This window comes from Bombina bombina, chromosome 6 (genome assembly GCF_027579735.1).
Source record: "Bombina bombina isolate aBomBom1 chromosome 6, aBomBom1.pri, whole genome shotgun sequence".
NCBI classification, from domain to species: Eukaryota; Metazoa; Chordata; class Amphibia; order Anura; family Bombinatoridae; genus Bombina; species Bombina bombina.
Window position 1 is genome coordinate 114,143,841 of NC_069504.1, and position 24,986 is coordinate 114,168,826.

The window sequence follows — 24,986 nt, forward strand, 5'->3', positions numbered from 1 at the left end:
ATGTATGAAAGCCAATGTTTCTCCCCCTTCAAAATTGTGTGATAATTGTGCCATAGCGTCCAAACAAAGTAAGGACAGTACTGCCACAAATAATGAAATTGCCCAAGATGATTCCTCAAGTGAAGGGAGTAGACATGGTTCTACATCATCTCCTTCTGTGTCTACGCCAGCTTTGCCCACGCAGGAGGCCCCTAGTACTTCTAGCGCGCCAATGCTTATTACCATGCAACAATTGACGGCTGTAATGGATAACTCCATAGCAAATATTTTATCCAAAATGCCTTCATATCAGAGAAAGCGCGATTGCTCTGTTTTAAACACTGAAGAGCAGGAGGGCGCTGATGATAATTGTTCTGTCATACCCTCACACCAATCTGAAGGGGCCATGAGGGAGGTTTTGTCAGATGGGGAAATTTCAGTTTCAGAAAAAATTTCTCAACAGGCTGAACCTGATGTTGTGACATTTAAATTTAAATTAGAACATCTCCGCGCACTGCTTAAGGAGGTGTTATCTACTCTGGATGATTGTGACAACTTGGTCATTCCAGAAAAATTATGCAAGATGGACAAGTTCCTAGAGGTTCCGGTGCACCCCGACGCTTTTCCTATACCCAAGCGGGTGGCGGACATAGTGAATAAGGAGTGGGAGAAGCCCGGCATACCTTTTGTTCCCCCTCCTATATTTAAGAAATTATTTCCTATGGTCGACCCCAGAAAGGACTTATGGCAGACAGTCCCTAAGGTCGAGGGGGCAGTTTCTATTCTAAACAAGCGCACTACTATTCCTATCGAAGATAGTTGTGCTTTCAAAGATCCTATGGATAAAAAATTGGAAGGTTTGCTTAAAAAGATTTTTGTACAGCAAGGTTACCTTCTACAACCCATTTCTTGCATTGTTCCTGTCACTACAGCAGCGTGGTTCTGGTTCGAGGAACTAGAAAAGTCGCTCAGTAGAGAGACTCCATATGAGGAGGTTATGGACAGAGTTCACGCACTTAAGTTGGCAAACTCTTTTATTTTAGATGCCGCTTTGCAATTAGCTAGATTAGCGGCGAAAAATTCAGGGTTTGCAATTGTGGCGCGCAGAGCGCTTTGGCTAAAGTCTTGGTCAGCGGATGTATCATCCAAGACAAAATTGCTTAACATCCCCTTCAAGGGTAAAACTCTCTTTGGACCAGAATTGAAAGAGATTATCTCAGACATCACTGGGGGAAAGGGCCACGCCCTCCCACAAGATAGGCCTTTCAAGGCCAAGAATAAGTCTAATTTTCGTTCCTTTCGTAATTTCAGGAACGGACCGGCCTCTAATTCTGCATCCTCTAAGCAAGAGGGTAATGCCTCACAGTCCAAACCAGCCTGGAAACCGATGCAAGGCTGGAACAAGGGTAAGCAGACCAAGAAGCCTGCTACCGCTAACAAAACAGCATGAAGGAGTTGCCCCCGATCCGGGACCGGATCTAGTGGGGGGCAGACTCTCTCTCTTTGCTCAGGCTTGGGCAAGAGATGTTCAGAATCCCTGGACGCTAGAAATAGTTTCTCAGGGTTATCTTCTAGAATTCAAGGAACTACCCCCAAGGGGACGGTTCCACATTTCTCACTTATCCTCAAACCAAATAAAGAGACAGGCGTTCTTACATTGTGTAGAAGACCTGCTAAAGATGGGAGTGATACACCCAGTTCCAATGACAGAACAAGGAATGGGATTTTACTCAAATCTGTTCGTAGTTCCCAAAAAAGAGGGAACCTTCAGACCAATTCTGGATTTAAAGATCCTAAACAAATTTCTCAGGGTACCATCGTTCAAAATGGAAACCATTCAAACGATTCTACCCACTATCCAGGAAGGTCAATTTATGACTACCGTGGATCTAAAGGATGCGTACCTACATATTCCTATCCACAAAGAACATCATCAGTTCCTAAGGTTCGCCTTTCTGGACAAACATTACCAGTTTGTGGCCCTCCCATTCGGATTAGCCACTGCTCCAAGGATTTTCACAAAGGTACTTGGGTCCCTTCTAGCGGTTCTAAGACCGAGGGGCATTGCAGTAGTACCATACTTGGACGACATTCTAATACAAGCGTCGTCCCTTTCAAAAGCAAAGGCTCATACAGACATCGTTCTGGCCTTTCTCAGATCTCACGGATGGAAGGTGAACATAGAAAAAAGTTCTCTGTCTCCGTCAACAAGAGTTCCCTTCCTGGGAACAATAATAGATTCCTTAGAAATGAGGATCTTTCTGACAGATGTCAGAAAGTCAAATCTTCTAAGCGCTTGTCAAGTTCTTCATTCTGTTCCACGTCCTTCTATAGCTCAGTGCATGGAAGTAGTAGGGTTGATGGTTGCAGCAATGGACATAGTTCCTTTTGCGCGAATTCATCTAAGACCATTACAACTGTGCATGCAGATTCATAAGATTCCAATCAGACAACATGACGACTGTTGCGTATATCAATCATCAGGGGGGAACAAGGAGTTCCCTGGCGATGAAAGAAGTAACCAAAATAATACAATGGGCGGAGAATCACTCCTGCCATCTATCTGCGATCCACATCCCAGGTGTGGAAAACTGGGAAGCGGATTATCTGAGTCGTCAGACATTCCATCTGGGGAAGTGGGAACTCCACCCGGAGATTTTTGCGCAGTTGACTCAATTATGGGGCATTCCAGACATGGATCTGATGGCGTCTCGTCAGAACTTCAAGGTTCCTTGCTACGGGTCCAGATCCAGGGATCCCAAGGCGACTCTAGTGGATGCACTAGTAGCGCCTTGGACCTTCAACCTAGCTTATGTGTTCCCACCGTTTCCTCTCATTCCCAGGCTGGTAGCCAGGATCAAACAGGAGAGGGTCTCGGTGATATTGATAGCTCCTGCGTGGCCACGCAGGACTTGGTATGCAGACCTGGTGTCAGGATTTGACTTCCTAACTTTGCCTTTAAGTCAAATCTCCTCCCCATTTCCTACACCCTATTTAAGATCATTACTTCCAGTGTTCATTGCTTGATTATTGGATCACTGAGGGAAGTACTGCTGCTCCCTTTATTTGCTGATATCCATTTAAAGCCTTAAGTTATCATTACTATTTTCAATACTAATACTTCAAACCTTTTATCATCTCTTTAGTGTGACATCTGAACAGAGTTTGGGAACTAAGTTGTTATATTAATAAATTCAACCTGTAACTTGTTTTACCATTTGGATCTACAACAGCGCTGCAACTATCTCCGTGAACTAAGTCGGAACTTGGTGACGTCACCCGCTCTTCACTGATCAGCTGGATGTGCTACGCAGCTCCCGTTCTGCTCAGATCAGCTGTAGACTGCGCGCCTAAAGACCGAAGCTTCCGTGTTTGCAAACACAAAGTTCTACTCGATCCCCCTTTACTCCAAAAGGCACAGTAAGATAATATTTCAACTTCAAGGTATGACTTTATTCTCAATGACCTTAGACACAGTATATCGTTATGAAATCAATGCGTAATATTATTCATATGAAAATCACTACTACATTGATTGAACCATATTTATCCTGCTTGATCAAACTTTCTAAAACGCTAACTTTATGTATGAACAATATCTTGCTACAAGTGCATATCCACATCTTGATAGCCAGTTATAAATTTCTTCCAAGAATTACTATTTCAATATCTGTTATTATCAAAAGATAACATGTGTTTGTTAAGACTTACAACTTGTGTTATTTCCACCTCTTAAATCCATTCAGATAAATTGCTACCATAATAAATCCTAACATCTAAGATATGATAATTGGGAGTTTATGGCAGCATACACTCAGTGAAAAAGTAACATATATTTTAACTTTGTTAAAAGAGAATAACAGATTGTTACAGAATAATCAAGCCTTAAAAATAGTGATTTTTTTTTATATATATTCACAATTGCAGAATTGATTATGGATCCTGTTGAAATATCCAATCAAATTACTACATTAAATCAGAAAGTTGAAATATTAGCTCAAGGATTAACTGAGCTAAAAAATGAAAATAGCACATTAAAAAGGGTTATAAATGAATTTATCACTCAAAAGACTAATGAAATGCCTGAACCTCAGGTAAACCCTCCCATACCATTTTCTGGAGATCGTACCAAATTTAGAGAATTCAAAAACGCCTGTATTTTGCTATTTTCTCTAAAACCTAGAACCTATCGCACAGAAAAAATTAAAGTTTTCACAGCCATCTCTTATTTGTCTGGCGAACCCAGAGCATGGGCAGACAGGTTTTTGGAATCTGAGGATCCAATATTAAATTCATTGGAAGATTTCTTTTGTACTATGGCTGTTTTATATGAGGATGTGAATAAACAACAGACAGCAGAGCAACGTTTAAGATCCCTTCGACAGGGCAAACGAGCAGTGGAAGACTACATAGCTGATTTTCAGTTATGGGCCACTGACTCACAATGGAATTCAGTAAGCCTAAAAAACCAGTTCCGGTTGGGCTTATCTGAATATCTAAAAGATGAGCTATCAAGAGTAGATTTCCCCGAGACTCTAGAAGCTTTAATCAAAGTTTGTATCACCATGGATAGGAGATACCGTGAAAGGAGATATGAAAAACATCAACAAGAAGTTACCTCCAAAAAACCATATCAAACTTATCCAGAAAAAGAAAAATATCAAGCAGCACCTGTACCCATGGAAATAGGCACTATCAGAACTCCCCTCACTCAAGAAGAGAAACAAAGAAGACGCTTGGCGAATCTATGTTTATATTGTGCCAACAAAGACCATGAGGTGACCACTTGTCCTATTCTATTACGCCAAAAGAAGGGTAAGTTGACAAATAACTGTCCTTCTGAATACACTAAAACATCCTCTCATCTATCCATTACCTTGTCATTACAGTGGGACCAACAACAAGTACAGAACGAAGCTGTCATTGATTCTGGGGCTGATGGTGTCTTTATAGAAGATTCTGTTGTAAGGTTAAATAAAATTCCAATTATGCAGAAATCTGCTCCAGTTTTTGTGAGAGTTATAGATGGTTCACAGATTCTAAAAGGTCCTATTACACATCATACCATACCACTCTTAACCATAACACCTGATGGTCATAAAGAATATTTATCTTACGATATTATACCCAGTTCTATACACCCTATTATACTTGGTTTCCCATGGTTACAAAAACACAATCCATCAATTGATTGGTTAACAAACAACATCACTTTTGATTCTCAATACTGTCAGAACACATGCTATCCCTATGTAACAATAGGACAGATCACTTCCAAACTACCTGATGCATATAACGACTATAATGATGTATTCAATTTAAAAAATGCTGAGACACTCCCGCCTCATAGGCATTTTGACTGCCCTATAGACACAAAACCTGGGGTTGAAGTACCTTCTGGAAAAATATTTCCTTTATCACACAAAGAATTAAAACACTTAAGAGATTACTTAGATGAAAATCTGAAAAAAGGTTTTATTTCACCATCATCTTCCCCCATAGCTTCAGCAATATTTTTTGTAACTAACAAAGATGGCACCTTGAGGCCAATCATTGATTATCGTGCTTTGAATGCAGTCACTATTAAAAACAGATACCCCCTACCACTCATCCCAGAATTAATTGAGCGTCTCCAGGGCGCAACAATTTTTACGAAATTGGACTTAAAAGGAGCATACAATTTAATTCGGATGAGATCTGGGGATGAGTGGAAAACTGCGTTTAAGACAAGGTATGGTTTGTTTCAGTACAATGTCATGCCATTTGGCTTGACAAATGCTCCAGCAACTTTTCAATTTTTCATTAATGAAATTTTTAAAGAGTTGATGGATGTTTGTGTAATAGTTTATCTTGACGACATACTAATATATTCAAAATCATTAGCTGAACACATGAAACATGTACGATGGGTCTTAGCAACATTAAGAGAACATAAACTCTATGCCAAAATGGAAAAATGTCATTTTCACAAAGACACAATAAAGTTCCTGGGATATATTATATCCCCGAGAGGAATTCAAATGGATCAAGATAAATTAAGTGTAATAGAAAATTGGCCCGTACCTACTTCAATAAAGTCTCTACAAAGATTTTTAGGGTTCACAAACTTTTACAGAAAATTCATCAATCATTTCTCCACAATTGTACAACCTCTCACTCAACTTACAGGAAAGAAAAAATTTGATTGGGATCAAAAAGCTAACCAAGCATTTCTTCGCTTAAAGAAAGAATTCACAACAGCACCCATCCTTCGGCTGCCTGATCCAGAGATACCTTATGTTCTAGAAGTAGACGCCTCAAACGTAGGGATTGGTGCCATTCTTTCTCAGCAAAGAAAAGAGGATATCATACCTCATCCTATTGCCTATTACTCCCGGAGGTTAACCTCCGCCGAACAAAATTACTCCGTGGGTGATAAGGAATTATTGGCAATGAAATCCTCCATGGAACATTGACGACACCTCCTTGAGGGAACCAATGTACCATTTCAGGTGTACACCGATCATAGGAATTTACAATACCTCAAAAGAAATAAAACTTTGTCATCCAGACAAGTAAGATGGTCCTTGTTTCTAGACCGATTCAATTTCACACTTACTTACATCCCTGGAACAAAAAACATAAGGGCAGATGCTCTGTCAAGGTCTTTTGAACTAAAGGATGACAATGATACTTTATCACATATCATTCCTTCTACTAAAATAATTGGTTTCACAACCATAACAACTTCTGATTTGTATCAAGCTCAACAAGCAGATAAAGCAATTCCTCCTATCTGCATAACAGATTCAGAAACAGGTCTTTACATGCACAAAGACTTAATATACGTACCAAACTCTCTAAGAAATCAGATCATTCAGCAGCATCATGAAACCCCCTTAGCAGGACATCCAGGTGTTGAAAAAACAACTGAATTAATTAAGCGAATGTATTGGTGGCCCCATTTGAAATGGGTTGTTCATGATTATATTTCTAATTGTCAGATCTGTGCAACCAAAAAGAAAGAACATCATAAACCCTATGGGTTTCTCTCTCCACTACCCATTCCCCAAAAACCGTGGGATATAATATCTTTGGATTTTATTGTTGACCTACCAATGTCACATGGACATAATACAATAATGGTTGCAGTTGATCATTTCACTAGATTAGCACATTTTATCCCATTGAAAAGAACTCCCACTGCTTATACAACAGCTATTGCTTTTAAAAATCATGTCATAAAATTACATGGATTACCTACATCTATAGTGTCGGATCGAGGAACACAGTTTACCTCAAAATTCTGGAGATATCTATGTAAAACTCTACAGATTACTTTAAAATTCACTACAGCTTTTCATCCACAATCTAATGGATTAACTGAACGAGTTAATCAAATTCTTGAACAATATCTCAGGTGTTTCATTTCATCTCACCAGGATGATTGGTTTGAATTATTATCAAATGCAGAATTTGCGTATAATAATTCAGTGAACAGTTCAACCAAATACTCACCTTTTTATGCAACTTACGGATATCATCCTCGCACTTATCCGTCATCACTAAAGTGTTCTGAATCTCCATCTGTCTCCAAATATACTGACAGATTGAGGGAAGTCACTTCAAGTTTGCAAGAACATTTACTTAATGCTAAAAACACTCAGAAGTATTACTTTGACAAAAAGAGGAAACCAGCTCCTGTATATAAAATTGATGATCTAGTCTGGTTATCTACCAAAAACATAAAATTGCCAGTTCCTAGTAAAAAACTAGCAGACCAATTTATTGGACCATTTCCGATATCGAAAATCATAAACGAAAATGCTGTAACTTTACGTTTACCTTCTACAATGCATATCCATCCATCTTTTCATGTATCGCTTCTAAAACCCTATTTGGGTAAGGACTGTCCTCACTTAAGTGACTTTCCAATGTCTATCACAGACCCTCTTGAATATGAGGTTGATGACATACTGGATTCTCAGAGACGTCGTAGAACTCTAGAATATCTTGTTCACTGGAAGGGATATGATGCTGATGAGAATTCCTGGATACCTGTTCGTGACTTACATGCCCCAGATTTGTTGTCTGCTTTCCATGCTGCTTATCCTTTGAAGCCTGGGCCTACGAAGCCAGGAGGGGGCTCTTGACAGGGGGGATCTGTCAGGATTTGACTTCCTAACTTTGCCTTTAAGTCAAATCTCCTCCCCATTTCCTACACCCTATTTAAGATCATTACTTCCAGTGTTCATTGCTTGATTATTGGATCACTTAGGGAAGTACTGCTGCTCCCTTTATTTGCTGATATCCATTTAAAGCCTTAAGTTATCATTACTATTTTCAATACTAATACTTCAAACCTTTTATCATCTCTTTAGTGTGACATCTGAACAGAGTTTGGGAACTAAGTTGTTATATTAATAAATTCAACCTGTAACTTGTTTTACCATTTGGATCTACAACAGCGCTGCAACTATCTCCGTGAACTAAGTCGGAACTTGGTGACGTCACCCGCTCTTCACTGATCAGCTGGATGTGCTACGCAGCTCCCGTTCTGCTCAGATCAGCTGTAGACTGCGCGCCTAAAGACCGAAGCTTCCGTGTTTGCAAACACAAAGTTCTACTCGATCCCCCTTTACTCCAAAAGGCACAGTAAGATAATATTTCAACTTCAAGGTATGACTTTATTCTCAATGACCTTAGACACAGTATATCGTTATGAAATCAATGCGTAATATTATTCATACGAAAATCACTACTACATTGATTGAACCATATTTATCCTGCTTGATCAAACTTTCTAAAACGCTAACTTTATGTATGAACAATATCTTGCTACAAGTGCATATCCACATCTTGATAGCCAGTTATAAATTTCTTCCAAGAATTACTATTTCAATATCTGTTATTATCAAAAGATAACATGTGTTTGTTAAGACTTACAACTTGTGTTATTTCCACCTCTTAAATCCATTCAGATAAATTGCTACCATAATAAATCCTAACATCTAAGATATGATAATTGGGAGTTTATGGCAGCATACACTCAGTGAAAAAGTAACATATATTTTAACTTTGTTAAAAGAGAATAACAGATTGTTACACCTGGTGAATATGTCATCGGTTCCACCATGGAAGCTACCTTTGAGACAGGACCTTCTTGTTCAGGGTCCATTCGAACACCCAAATCTGGTCTCCCTCCAGCTGACGGCTTGGAGATTGAACGCTTGATTCTATCAAAGCGTGGGTTTTCAGATTCGGTGATTGATACTCTGGTTCAGGCCAGAAAACCGGTAACTAGAAAGATTTACCATAAAATATGGGAAAGATATATCTGCTGGTGTGAATCCAAGGGATTCCCTTGGAATAAGGTAAACATTCCTAAGATTCTTTCCTTTCTACAAGAAGGTTTGGATAAAGGATTATCTGCGAGTTCTCTAAAGGGACAGATTTCTGCTTTATCTGTCTTACTACACAAACGATTGGCAGCTATGCCAGATGTTCAAGCATTTGTTCAGGCTCTGGTTAGGATCAAGCCTGTTTACAGACCTTTGACTCCTCCCTGGAGTTTAAATCTAGTTCTTTCAGTTCTTCAAGGGGTTCCGTTTGAACCTCTACATTCCATAGATATTAAGTTGTTATCTTGGAAAGTTTTGTTTTTGGTTGCTATTTCTTCTGCTAGAAGAGTTTCAGAGTTATCTGCTCTGCAGTGTTCTCCGCCCTATCTGGTGTTCCATGCAGATAAGGTGGTTTTGCGTACTAAGCCTGGTTTCCTTCCAAAGGTTGTTGCTAACAAAAATATTAACCAGGAGATAGTTGTACCTTCTTTGTGTCCGAATCCAGTTTCAAAGAAGGAACGTTTGTTACACAATTTGGACGTAGTCCGTGCTCTAAAATTCTATTTAGAAGCTACAAAAGATTTCAGACAAACATCTTCTCTGTTTGTCGTCTATTCTGGTAAAAGGAGAGGTCAAAAAGCGACTTCTACCTCTCTTTCCTTTTGGCTTAAAAGCATCATCCGATTGGCTTACAAGACTGCCGGACGGCAGCCTCCTGAAAGAATCACAGCTCACTCCACTAGGGCTGTGGCTTCCACATGGGCCTTCAAGAACGAGGCTTCTGTTGATCAGATATGTAAGGCAGCGACTTGGTCTTCACTGCACACTTTTGCCAAATTTTACAAATTTGATACTTTTGCTTCTTCGGAGGCTATTTTTGGGAGAAAGGTTTTGCAAGCCGTGGTGCCTTCCGTTTAGGTAACCTGATTTGCTCCCTCCCTTCATCCGTGTCCTAAAGCTTTGGTATTCGTTCCCACAAGTAAGGATGATGCCGTGGACCGGACACACCAATGTTGGAGAAAACAGAATTTATGCTTACCTGATAAATTACTTTCTCCAACGGTGTGTCCGGTCCACGGCCCGCCCTGGTTTTTTAATCAGGTCTGATGAATTATTTTCTCTAACTACAGTCACCACGGTATCATATGGTTTCTCCTATATTTTTCCTCCTGTCCGTCGGTCGAATGACTGGGGTGGGCGGAGCCTAGGAGGGACTATATGGCCAGCTTTGCTGGGACTCTTTGCCATTTCCTGTTGGGGAAGAGATATTTCCCACAAGTAAGGATGACGCCGTGGACCGGACACACCGTTGGAGAAAGTAATTTATCAGGTAAGCATAAATTCTGTTTTTTCATTGTATAAATTAACCTCACTAGATCTACTTTCAAGTTTTCTGGGTATATTAGGTGCTAAGATGGATTTAAGGTTTTTAGCTTTTTGAAAACTATCTCAGGTTTTTCAGAGAGGAGTTCCCCCATAATGGGGTCTCTTTGTAAAATATTCCAGTGTTTATTAAAAATATTCCTTATTTGTTTATGATTAGTATTGAAATTTGTGACAAAAGGTGTCCATAAAGTGTCTTTAGTTTTTTACTTTTCTCTGTAACAATTCGGACCTATCTCTTTTTCTTGCTTGTTCCATAGCTTCATTAATTAACTTATTATCATCATATCCCCTTTGTTTAAATTTAATTTCCAATTGATCTGCTTGTATTTCAAAATCAGTTAATCTAGAACAATTTTTCCTTATTCTTGTGAATTGATTGTTTGGTATATTATTTATCCATCTTCTAAAATGACAGCTATTATTGTGAATGTAGTTGTTTGAATCAACTGTTTTAAAATGAGTTGAAGTGTAAAATTCACCATCTCTGACATCTATGTCTAGATCCAAAAAATTAATATGATTTTTATTAATTTCATGAGTGAAATTTAGACCAAATATTTGAATATTTCTATATCCCCCCTCCATGTGATAAAAATATTGTCGATAAATCTGCGGTAGAGCACTAAGTTTGCCTCCCAGTTTCCATTAAATACGATCTTATCTTCCAAATAGTCCATCATTAGGTTCGCATAACTGGGGGCAAACTTGGCGCCCATCGCAGTACCTTGTACTTGAAGGTAGAATTGGCCATTAAAATTGAAATAATTATTTTTTTAAATGAACATAATACATTGTTTAATAAAATCTATTTGCTCATATCTCATATTTTTATCTTTCTGGAGAAAATAATCTACAGCTTCCACTCCAATTTCATGTTTAATGCTTGTGTATAAGGAATTTACATTGCATGTTATAATAAAATATTCATTTTTCCACTCAATATTTGATAAAGATTTGATAAGATCTGTTGAGTCTTTAAGATAAGCTTCAAGCTTAACTACATAATTTTGAAGAAAATGGTCAATATATTGGGACAGATTAGAAGTTAAAGATTGGATCCCCGAAATAATAGGTCTCCCCGGGGGATTTATCAGACTCTTATGTATTTTTGGTAAATAATAAAATTCGGGATGTCTAGGATGTTTCTCAATAAGGAATTCAACTTCCTTATTATAAACTATTCCTTTTTTTATATGCTTCTTTAAGTAATAGTTATAATTGTAATTTTTGTTTATTTAATGGATTTAATTTTATCTTTTTATATGTACTTTCATCACTATGTAGTCTTTCAGACTCTTTCAAATAATCTGCTGAATTTAAAATGACAACTCCACCACCCTTGTCCGCCTGCTTAATTATCACATTATTATTATTATTTTTAAGTTCTTTTAGTAGTACCTGTTCTCTTTTGGTTAAATTTGTTTTTATAGGTTTATCATTTTTTTTAAATTTTCTATATCTTGTTTTACTAATTTTTCAAAAAGTTCTAAATTTTTTCCTTTATCCTGCGTAGGAAAAAAACTGAGACTTAGCTTTCAACTCTGTCTGTAAAAATTCTCATTTAATGGGGTATGAATCCCTAATAATCGGATTTTTAAAAAAATATCTTTTTTGAGTGAGATTTTTTATAAACTTGTTAACATTTAATAATGTATCAAATTTATTAAGTGGGAGCGAATGATAGTCCTTTCTTTAATAGTTTGGTTTCTTCCTGAGACAGTTGAATATCACTTAATGTAAAGATTCCCCTATTATCTACCTCATCTTTTTCTGGGGTTCTCTTAGTTCCCCTTCCTCTATTTCCTCTCTTGTTCTTTTTTTCATTCTTTCTGATGGTCTTATATCCTCCTCTAAAAAAGATCTAGATGATCCTAGCCTATTGTATGAATCTAAAGTTCTATGTCCATATTGATGTGATTATCCTTGTTTATTTAGTATATCCTCTTTTTCCCACCTTGAAGACTTATCTTGTTTCCAAGTTTGTTTATATTCATTATCTAATGGTGTAAATCTATTAGAAGTTTGAATTCTCCAATTTTTATTTATATTTTGTCCCTGTGTATATTCTCTTTTTGGAGTGTTCCAATTGTCTTTCTGATTTCCCCTATTTACATTATATTTCTCCTGATAAGTATATTCCTTATCCTTATTAACCCATTGTTTTCGGTTGTCAGATATGCTATTTCTCCATCTATTAAAGTTACCTTCTCTTCTCCCTGGTTTTGAGTTACTATTTTGTTGGTCATTATAATTACTCCTGTGTTAATAAGGTTCTCTATAATTCTCAAAATACCTTTCTCCTCTATATTCACTTTTTTCTTTCTTTTTTTTACTATTATTATTTTTTTTTTAGAAAAAACTTTCCAGCTTTCATTACAAATCTCCTGTGGATTATCTATAATTATTTTATCCTCCATTTGTTTTTCTATGGGATTATTTGAATTACTTAAATTACCCTCATTTGCTGAATTTTTTAGATTATTAATATTATTATAATCTGAATGATCTCTACTCATATTCTTATTTTTTATTTCTTGAGTTTCTATTTTTATACGGCTAGATTTGGAGTTTTGTCGGTAACGACCCGAAAAGCTAAGCTTTTTTCTGGCCGCACCGTAAAAATAACTCTGGTATTGAGAGTCCACATAAAGGCTGCGTTAGGCTCCAAAAAAGGAGCGTAGAGCATATTTAACGCAGCTTCAACTCTCGATACCAGAGTTGCATACGCAAGCGGCCAGCCTCAAAAACGTGCTCGTGCACGATTCCCCCATAGGAAACAATGGGACTGTTTGAGCTGAAAAAAAACCTAACACCTGCAAAAAAGCCGCGTTCAGCTCCTAACGCAGCCCCATTGTTTGCTATGCGGAAACACTTCCTACGTCTGCACCTAACACTCTAACATGTACCCCGAGTCTAAACACCCCTAACCTTACACTTATTAACCCCTAATCTGCCGCTCCGTAAACCGCCGCTACTTACATTATCCCTATGTACCCCTAATCTGCTGCCCTAACATCGCCGACCCCTATATTATATTTATTAACCCCTAATCTGCCCCCCACAACGTCGCCTCCACCTACCTACACTTATTAACCCCTAATCTGCCGAGCGGACCTGAGCGCTACTATAATAAAGTTATTAACCCCTAATCCGCCTCACTAACCCTATAATAAATAGTATTAACCCCAAATCTGCCCTCCCTAACATCGCCGACGCCTAACTTCAATTATTAACCCCTAATCTGCCGACCGGAGCTCACCACTATTCTAATAAATGTATTAACCCCTAAAGCTAAGTCTAACCCTAACACTAACAACCCCCTAAGTTAAATATAATTTTAATCTAACGAAATTAATTAACTCTTATTAAATAAATTATTCCTATTTAAAGCTAAATACTTACCTGTAAAATAAATCCTAATATAGCTACAATATAAATTATAATTACATTGTAGCTATTTTAGGATTAATATTTATTTTACAGGCAACTTTGTAATTATTTTAACCATGTACAATAGCTATTAAATAGTTAAGAACTATTTAAATAGCTATTAAATAGTTAAGAACTATTTAATAGTTACCTAGTTCAAATAATTACAAAATTACCTGTAAAATAAATCCTAACCTAAGTTAGAATTAAACCTAACACTATACTATCATTAAATTAATTAAATAAAATACCTACAATTACCTACAATTAAACCTAACACTACACTATCACTGTTCCGATCAGCCAATAGCCACTACACTGTTCCGATCAGCCAATAGAATGCGAGCTCAATCTGATTGGCTGATTGGTACAGCCAATCGGATTGAACTTGATTCTGATTGGCTGATTCCATCAGCCAATCAGAATATTCCTTCCTTAATTCCGATTGGCTGATAGAAACCTATCAGCCAATCGGAATTCGAGGGACGCCATCTTGGATGACGTCCCTTAAAGGAACCGTCATTCTTCAGTTGGACGTCGCTGGAAGAAGATGGGTCCGCGGTGTAGGTCTTCAGGATGGAGCCGGTCGTCATCGGATGAAGATAGAAGATGCCGCTTGGATCAAGATGGTTGCCGGTCCGGATCGCCTCTTCTTCCCGGATAGGATGAAGACTTTGGAGCCTCTTCTGGACCTCTTCAGCCACCGGATGATGGATCACCAGCCCCCGCTTGGGTTGGATGAAGGTTTTGGAGCCAGGACGGATCGGTGATACCTGATGAGGTGAAGACAAGGTAGGATGATCTTCAGGGGCTTAGTGTTAGGTTTATTTAAGGGGGGTTTGGGTTAGATTAGGGGTATGTGGGTGGTGGGTTGTAATGTTGGGGGGGGGTATTGTATGTTTTTTTTTACAGGCAAAAGAGCTGAACTTCTTGGGGCATGCCCCGCAAAGGGCCCTGTTCAGGGCTGGTAAGGTAAAAGAGCTTTGAACTTTAGTAATTTAGAATAGGGTAGGGCATTTTTTATTTTGGGGGTCTTTGTTATTTTATTAGGGGGCTTAGAGTAGGTGTAATTAGTTTAAAATTGTTGTAATATTTTTCTTATGTTTGTAAATATTTTTTTATTTTTTGTACTTTAGTTAGTTTATTTCATTGTAGTTATTTGTAGATATTGTATTTAATTAATGTATTGATAGTGTAGTGTTAGGTTTAATTGTAGGTAATTATAGGTATTTTATTTAATTAATTTAATGATAGTATAGTGTTAGGTTTAATTCTAACTTAGGTTAGGATTTATTTTACAGGTATTTTTGTAATTATTTTAACTAGGTAGCTATTAAATAGTTCTTAACTATTTAATAGCTATTGTACCTGGTTAAAATAATTACAAAGTTGCCTGTAAAATAAATATTAATCCTAAAATAGCTACAATGTAATTATAATTTATATTGTAGCTATATTAGGATTTATTTTACAGGTAAGTATTTAGCTTTAAATAGGAATAATTTATTTAATAAGAGTTAATTTATTTTGTTAGATTAAAATTATATTTAACTTAGGGGGGTGTTAGTGTTAGGGTTAGATTTAGCTTTAGGGGTTAATACATTTATTAGAATAGCGGTGAGCTCCAGTCGGCAGATTAGGGGTTAATAATTGAAGTTAGGTGTCGGCGATGTTAGGGAGGGCAGATTAGGGGTTAATACTATTTATTATAGGGTTAGTGAGGCGGATTAGGGGTTATTAACTTTATTATAGTACCGGTGCGGTCCGCTCAGCAGATTAGGGGTTAATAAGTGTAGGCAGATGGAGGCGACGTTGAGGGGGGCAGATTAGGGGTTAATAAATATAATATAGGGGTCGGCGGTGTTAGGGGCAGCAGATTAGGGGTACATAGCTATAATGTAGGTGGCGGCGCTTTGCGGTCGGCAGATTAGGGGTTAATTATTGTAGGTAGCTGGCGGCGACGTTGTGGGGGGCAGATTAGGGGTTAATAAATATAATACAGGGGTCGGCGGTGTTAGGGGCAGCAGATTAGGGGTACATAAGTATAACGTAGGTGGCGGGCGGCAGATTAGGGGTTAAAAAATTTAATCGAGTGGCGGCCATGTGGGGGGACCTCGGTTTAGGGGTACATAGGTAGTTTATGGGTGCTAGTGTACTTTAGAGTACAGTAGTTAAGAGCTTTATGAACCGGCGTTAGCCCAAAAAGCTCTTAACTACTGACTTTTTTCTGCGGCTGGAGTTTTGTCGTTAGATTTCTAACGCTCACTTCAGACACGACTCTAAATACCGGAGTTAGAAAGATCCCATTGAAAAGATAGGATACACAATTGACTTAAGGGGATCTGCGGTATGGAAAAGTCGCGGCTGAAAAGTGAGCGTTAGACCCTTTTTTGAGTGACTCCAAATACCGGAGTTAGCCTAAAACCAGCGTTAGGAGCCTCTAACGCTGGTTTTCACGGCTAACGCCAAACTCCAAATCTAGCCGATAGATTTTAAATTAGTAATTATTTCCTTTTCTATGGATTTTTATTCTAGATCTTCTTTAAATGGTGATAGTTCATTACTAAAATATTCAATTGTATTCGAAAAACTCCCTAAGTGATATGTTTCTAGATTTGATCTATCTGCATGATCTATCTGAATCACAAAAGAAAAAATTTGGGTTCAGTGTCCCTTTAACTTTGCAGTGTACATTTTGTAACACAATAAATGATACATTTTAATTAAACACATCCATATGGATTTCACTGAACACCAGTGCAATATAATAATTGTATTAAACTAGTTAAAAGCAGGGCCACCATACTAAAGCCCAGGACCATGTTTGTCAATCCAAGATTTTTTGTACCAAATTTTGTATAATTGAGTACTTATATGTCAGTACCTCTACGTCAAATTAATATAAACTAATCAATTAATATCAACTAGTTTAATTTAATTGTATCTTAAAATGTGAGTATAATTTAATGAAGCATTATCTTTACTATAAAAGTGAATATATAATCTTGTGTAATCACGCCATACATGACTGCGCACCTATGTAAAAAGGTTTGGGTGACTTTGGTATAAAGGGAAATTAGTCATAGTAAGACAAAGTGATTAGTTGTACATCCTTATATGAAATGCAAAGCAAACTATACTGAGTTTCGGAATTCATAATTAAAGAAACTTTATTAGATGAAACAAACACAAAACATTAACAAGATAGTAAAAAACGTGAGCCACAGTGGGTAATTCCAACATGTGTCAGTCACATGGACTATAGTCATAGAAGTTATCACCTACTAATAGCAGCAAATCTAAGAATTGATCATGTGTGACTAAAATATATTATAGTATAAGAATAAAATAATATAATTTAAAAAAATCATAAATGATTACTCACAAAAAATTAATAACTTTGAATTTGAGTTGAAATGCTTTGGAATCTGATTAGCTAATTTTTAAATGAAAACACCTCCCACTCTTAAGAAAGGAAAAGGATTTATTGTATATTTATTGCCACTTGTTTACGAAGATTTAACTTTTCATTATCTATCTAAACGATAACACATCCTGTTGGTAAATATTGCGTTTCAATATTTAATGCAAAAAAAGCGCTAAGATCTGCTGACTTAAAAACACTGCTCAGTTATAAGCATAACATTGCCTTTAGCATTTTGCATGTGACGCGATCTTAATGATAGACTTATAGGAGAATCACCAAATTCTCTCTAGGAAATGAAAAATCCAATTGCGCAAATATTTTCCTGTATGATCACAAAGGCTCTGAAATTTGCAGTGTTTAAACTTTTCACATCTAAAACAGGTCAAACATTAAAAGCAAAAACAAAATATATATTGAAATAGGTTATTTAACTTACAAAAACTCGACTCTATTCACAAAATTACTCTTTTGTTTTGTTTTTTTAAATCATGTAATTGAAAATGCAGAATAGTTTTTAAAAGCTCTTAGATAATTTCATCCTTAAAACTACTGAGTAACTGGTCAAAAATAAAATGTTGTTAATATTGTGTTAATTTGTCATATACAGTAACAGCACTTATTCTAACATCAGCAAATAAATATTATTTTTTAGCTATTATTATATCCCTTTATTGAAGTTTATTTAATAATATTTTTTTGTAATATGCAGATTATTAACCCAAAAACAGATGAACAGCGAAACAGATTGCAAGAAGCCTGCAAATATATACTTTTCTTCAAGAACCTCGATCAAGTAAGTGTTTTTGTAATTTGATTTGTTTTGTGTTTTTGTTTTTTGGGATTTATAATCTGATAGAGGATCTTCAAATGGGTTTACTCAGTGTAATAAGCTGTTTTTCAAATTCAATGCCATTCCAATCCATACCGCACACAAATACCAGCGCTGCTGTGAGCTGCTTTTACGTGCTCGTGCACAATTTCCCCATAGACATCAATGGGGAGAGCCGGCTAAAAAAAAGTCTAACACCTGCAATAAAGGAGCGTAAAGCTCCATAATGCAGCCCCAATGATTCCTATGGGGAAAGAAAATTTATGTTTACACCTAACACCCTAACATAAACCCAGAGTCTAAACACCCCTAATCTGCCAACCCCGACATCGCAGACACCTACATTACACTTATTAACCCCTAATCTGCTGCCCCAATGTCGCTGCCACCTACCTACACTTATTAACCCCTAATCTGCTGTCCCAATGTCGCCGACACCTACCTACACTTATTAACCTCTAATCTGCCGCCCGGACACCTACATTACACTTATTAACCCCTAATATGCCATCCCTAATGTCGCCGCCACCTACCTACACTTATTAACTCCTAATCTGCCGCCCCCAATGTCGTGGATACCTGCATTACACTTATTAACCCCTAATCTGACGCCCCCAACGTCACCGCCACCTACCTACACTTATTAACCCCTAATCTGCCACCCTTAACGTCGCCACCACCGCCATTATATTAAAGTTATTAACCCCTAAACCTCTGGCCTCCCACATCACTAACACTAAATAAATATATTAACCCCTAAATCTAACCCTAAGTCTAACCCTAACACCCCTAACTTTAATATAATTAAAATAAATCTAAATAAAACTTACTATTATTACCTACCTAATACATATTTAAAACTAAATACTTACCTGTAAAATAAACCCTAAGCTAGCTAGAATATAACTAATAGTTACATTGTAGCTATCTTAGGTTTTATTTTCATTTCACAGCTAAGTTTGTATTTATTTTAACTAGGTAGACTAGTTAGTAAATAGTTATTAACTATTTACTAATTACCTATTTAAAATAAATACAAATTTACCTGTAAAATAAAACCTAACCTGTCTTACACTAACACCTAACATTACACTACAATTAAATAAATTACAGTAATTAATACAATTAGCTAAATTACAAAAAATAAAAAACACTAAATTACACAAAATAAAAAAGAAATTATCAAATATTTAAACTAATTACACCTAATCTAATAGCCCTATCAAAATAAAAAAGCCCCCCAAAATAAAAAAAAACCCTAGCCTAAACTAAACTGCCAATAGCTCTTAAAAGGGCCTTTTGCGGGGGATTACCTGTAAAAAAAAAAATACAAACAAACCCTCCAACAGTAAAACCCACCATCCACACAACCAAACCCCCCAAATAAAACCCTATCTAAATAAACCTAAGCTCCCCATTGCTCTGAAAAGGGCATTTGGATGGGCATTGCCCTTAAAAGGGCATTTAGCTCTTTTTCCTTGCCCAAAACCCTAATCTAAAAATAAAACCTACCCAATAAACCCACCCTTTAATTAGTGTTTACGATGCGGGAGTGCGGCGGTTTAGGGGTCAATATGTTTATTATAGTGGTGGCAATGTCCGTAGCGGCAGATTAGGGGTTAATATTTTTATTATAGTGTTTGCAATGCGGGAGGGCCTTGGTTTATGGGTTAATAGGTAGTTTATGGGTGTTAGTGTACTTTTTAACACTTTAGTTATGAGTTTTATGCTACAGCTTTGTAGCACAAAACCCATAACTACTGACTTTAGATGGCGGTACGAATCTTGTCGGTATAGGCTGTACCGCTGACTTTTTGGCCTCCCAGGCAAAACTAATAATACCGTAATGCCATCTAATGGAAAAGGCAGCCATCAATAAGCAATTCATTTTTTTGATGAATTTTCCCATTGGCTGGTCATTGAAATGCTTGTGAAATCTCCTGAAACATGTACTGTTTAGCCTTTTTACCCAATACAAGTGTAGGGCATCTGGAAGTTTAATCGTTATTGCAGATGGGCTAACAATTTCTAAAAAAAAAAAAAAACATTTTTCTAACACATTGGAATACTGTTGTTACAGAAGCCAAAAAATGACCAAGTTGGGATGCACAATAAACACTAAAAGATTGGAATTAAAGGAACATTAAACACTAAACAAATGCTAGATAGAATGGTGCATTCAAAGAAAAGATTAGTCTGAGGATAACTTGTAGATGTATTTATTAAACTTTCATTAGTTGTGTAATATTGCCAAAATAAGTGTAAAGTTATACACCTAGATTTGGAGTTTGGCGGTAGCCGTGAAAACCAGCGTTAGAGGCTCCTAACGCTGGTTTTAGGCTACCGCCGGTATTTGGAGTCACTCAAAATAGGGTCTAACGCTCACTTTTCAGCCGCGACTTTTCCATACCGCAGATCCCCTTACGTAAATTGCGTATCCTATCTTTTCCATGGGATTTTTATAACGCCGGTATTTAGAGTCGTTTCTGAAGTGAGCGTTAGACATCTAACGACAAAACTCCAGCCGCAGAAAAAAGTCAGTAGTTAAGAGCTTTCTGGGCTAACGCCGGTTTCTAAAGCTCTTAACTACTGTACTCTAAAGTACACTAACACCCATAAACTACCTATGTACCCCTAAACCGAGGTCCCCCCACATCGCCGACACTCGAATAATTTTTTTTAACCCCTAATCTGCCGACCGCCACCTACGTTATCCTTATGTACCCCTAATCTGCTCCCCCTAACACTGCCGACCCCTGTATTATATTTATTAACCCCTAATCTGCCCCCCTCAACGTCGCCTCCATCTGCCTACACTTATTAACCCCTAATCTGCCGACCGCAAAGCGCCGCCAACAAAGTTATCCTTATGTACCCCTAATCTGCTGCCCCTAACACCGCCGACCCCTATATTATATTTATTAACCCCTAATCTGCCCCCCACAACGTCGCCTCCACCTGCCTACACTTATTAACCCCTAATCTGCCGAGCGGACCTGAGCGCTACTATAATAAAGTTATTAACCCCTAATCCGCATCACTAACCCTATCATAAATAGTATTAACCCCTAATCTGCCCTCCCTAACATCGCCGACACCTAACTTCAATTATTAACCCCTAATCTGCCGACCGGAGCTCACCGCTACTCTAATAAATGTATTAACCCCTAAAGCTAAGTCTAACCCTAACACTAACACCCCCCTAAATTAAATATAATTTACATCTAACGAAATTAATTAACTCTTATTAAATAAATTATTCCTATTTAAAGATAAATACTTACCTGTAAAATAAATCCTAATATAGCTACAATATAAATTATAATTATATTGTAGCTATTTTAGGATTAATATTTATTTTACAGGCAACTTTGTAATTATTTTAACCAGGTACAATAGCTATTAAATAGGTAAGAACTATTTAATAGCTAAAATAGTTAAAATAATTACAAAATTACCTGTAAAATAAATACTAACCTAAGTTACAATTAAACCTAACACTACACTATCAATAAATTAATTAAATAAACTACCTACAATTAACCTAACACTACACTATCAATAAATTAATTAAATACAATTCCTAAAAATAAATACAATTAAATAAACTAGCTAAAGTACAAAAAATAAAAAAATATTTACAAACATAAGAAAAATATTACAACAATTTTAAACTAATTACACCTACTCTAAGCCCCCTAATAAAACAACAAAGCCCCCCAAAATAAAAAATGCCCTACCCTATTCTAAATTACTAAAGTTAAAAGCTCTTTTACCTTACCAGCCCTGAACAGGGCCCTTTGCGGGGCATGCCCCAAGAAGTTCAGCTCTTTTGCCTGTAAAAAAAAACATACAATACCCCCCCCAACATTACAACCCACCACCCACATACCCCTAATCTAACCCAAACCCCCCTTAAATAAACCTAACACTAAGCCCCTGAAGATCTTCCTACCTTGTCTTCACCTCACCGGGTATCACCGATCGGTCCTGGCTCCGATATCTTCATCCAACCCAAGCGGGGGCTAGACATCCACTGAAGAAGTCCAGAAGAGGGTCCAAAGTCTTCATCCTATCCGGGAAGAAGAGGTGATCCGGACCGGCAACCATCTTGATCTTCATCCGATGACGACCGGCTCCATCCTGAAGACCTCCACCGCGGACCCATCTTCTTCCGGCGACGTCCAACTGAAGAATGACGGTTCCTTTAAGGGACGTCATCCAAGATGGCGTCCCTCGAATTCCGATTGGCTGATAGGATTCTATCAGCCAATCGGAATTAAGGTAGGAATATTCTGATTGGCTGATGGAATCAGCCAATCAGAATCAAGTTGAATCTGATTGGCTGATCCAATCAGCCAATCAGATTGAGCTTGCATTCTATTGGCTGATCGGAACAGCCAATAGAATGCGAGCTCAATCTGATTGGCTGATTGGATCAGCCAATCGGATTGAACTTGATTCTGATTGGCTGATTCCATCAGCCAATCAGAATATTCCTACCTTAATTCCGATTGGCTGATAGAATCCTATCAGCCAATCGGAATTCGAGGGACGCCATCTTGGATGACGTCCCTTAAAGGAACCGTCATTCTTCAGTTGGACGTCGCCGGAAGAAGATGGGTCCGCGGTGGAGGTCTTCAGGATGGAGCCGGTCGTCATCGGATGAAGATAGAAGATGCCGCTTGGATCAAGATGGTTGCCGGTCCGGATCGCGTCTTCTTCCCGGATAGGATGAAGACTTTGGACCCTCTTCTGGACTTCTTCAGTGGATGTCTAGCCCCCGCTTGGGTTGGATGAAGATATCGGAGCCAGGACCGATCGGTGATACCCGGTGAGGTGAAGACAAGGTAGGAAGATCTTCAGGGGCTTAGTGTTAGGTTTATTTAAGGGGGGTTTGGGTTAGATTAGGGGTATGTGGGTGGTGGGTTGTAATGTTAGGGGGGGTATTGTATGTTTTTTTTTACAGGCAAAAGAGCTGAACTTCTTGGTGCATGCCCCGCAAAGGGCCCTGTTCAGGGCTGGTAAGGTAAAAGAGCTTTTAACTTTAGTAATTTAGAATAGGGTAGGGCATTTTTTATTTTGGGGGGCTTTGTTGTTTTATTAGGGGGCTTAGAGTAGGTGTAATTAGTTTAAAATTGTTGTAATATTTTTCTTATGTTTGTAAATATTTTTTTATTTTTTGTAACTTAGTTCTTTTTTATTTTTTGTACTTTAGCTAGTTTATTTAATTGTATTTATTTGTAGGAATTGTATTTAATTAATTTATTGATAGTGTAGTGTTAGGTTAATTGTAGGTAATTGTAGGTAGTTTATTTAATTAATTTATTGATAGTGTAGTGTTAGGTTTAATTGTAACTTAGGTTAGTATTTATTTTACAGGTAATTTTGTAATTATTTTAACTATTTTAGCTATTAAATAGTTCTTAACTATTTAATAGCTATTGTACCTGTTTAAAATAATTACAAAGTTGCCTGTAAAATAAATATTAATCCTAAAATAGCTACAATATAATTATAATTTATATTGTAGCTATATTAGGATTTATTTTACAGGTAAGTATTTATCTTTAAATCGGAATAATTTATTTAATAAGAGTTAATTAATTTCGTTAGATGTAAATTATATTTAACTTAGGGGGGTGTTAGGGTTAGACTTAGCTTTAGGGGTTAATACATTTATTAGAATAGCGGTGAGCTCCGGTCGGCAGATTAGGGGTTAATAAGTGTAGGCAGGTGGAGGCGACGTTGTGGGGGGCAGATTAGGGGTTAATAAATATAATATAGGGGTCGGCGGTGTTAGGGGCAGCAGATTAGGGGTACATAGGGATAATGTAAGTAGCGGCGGTTTATGGAGCGGCAGATTAGGGGTTAAAAATAAAATGCAGGTGTCAGCGATAGCGGGGGCGGTAGATTAGGGGTTAATAAGTGTAAGGTTAGGGGTGTTTAGACTCGGGGTACATGTTAGAGTGTTAGGTGAAGACGTAGGAAGTGTTTCCCCATAGCAAACAATGGGGCTGCGTTAAGAGCTGAACGCGGCTTTTTTGCAGGTGTTAGGTTTTTTTTCAGCTCAAACAGCCCCATTGTTTCCTATGGGGGAATCGTGCACAAGCACGTTTTTGAGGCTGGCCGCTTGCGTAAGCAACTCTGGTATCGAGAGTTGAAGCTGCGTTAAATATGCTCTACGCTCCTTTTTTGGAGCCTAACGCAGCCTTTATGTGGACTCTCAATACCAGAGTTATTTTTATGGTGCGGCCAGAAAAAAGCCGGCGTTAGTTTTTCGGGTCGTTACCGACAAAACTCCAAATCTAGCGGTTAGTGTCTATAAAACAATGGGAGCTGCCATGTTGTAACTTAGGTTACCTTCTCTGCTGTGGCCAGTTAGACACAGTTATAAATAGGTCACTAGAGTGTGCAGCCAATGACTGTGTGGAATATAACAGTGTTCTGCACTTCCACTTCTAACAGGAACTAAAAAGCTCTCAATTTCAGAATAGATTTACAGGAAATGGGGGCAAAATACATGCTGAAAGTATACTGCAGAGTTTTTTTTATATACATACAATTTATCAAATTATATTACCATATCAAAGTGTTTAATGTTCCTTTAAGGCCG

The 24,986-nt window shown here is 37.5% G+C and overlaps 1 protein-coding gene across 1 annotated transcript in view; it reads left to right on the plus strand.

Moving 5' to 3' along the window:
- The window catches only part of PRKAR2B (protein kinase cAMP-dependent type II regulatory subunit beta), a 414,633-nt gene that overhangs the window by 293,965 nt on the left and 95,682 nt on the right, over positions 1 to 24,986 (plus strand). The window contains exon 4 of the mRNA XM_053716571.1: positions 18,251 to 18,334. Within this exon, the coding sequence (XP_053572546.1) occupies positions 18,251 to 18,334 (84 nt within the window). The remainder of the gene's footprint in view (positions 1 to 18,250; positions 18,335 to 24,986) is intronic.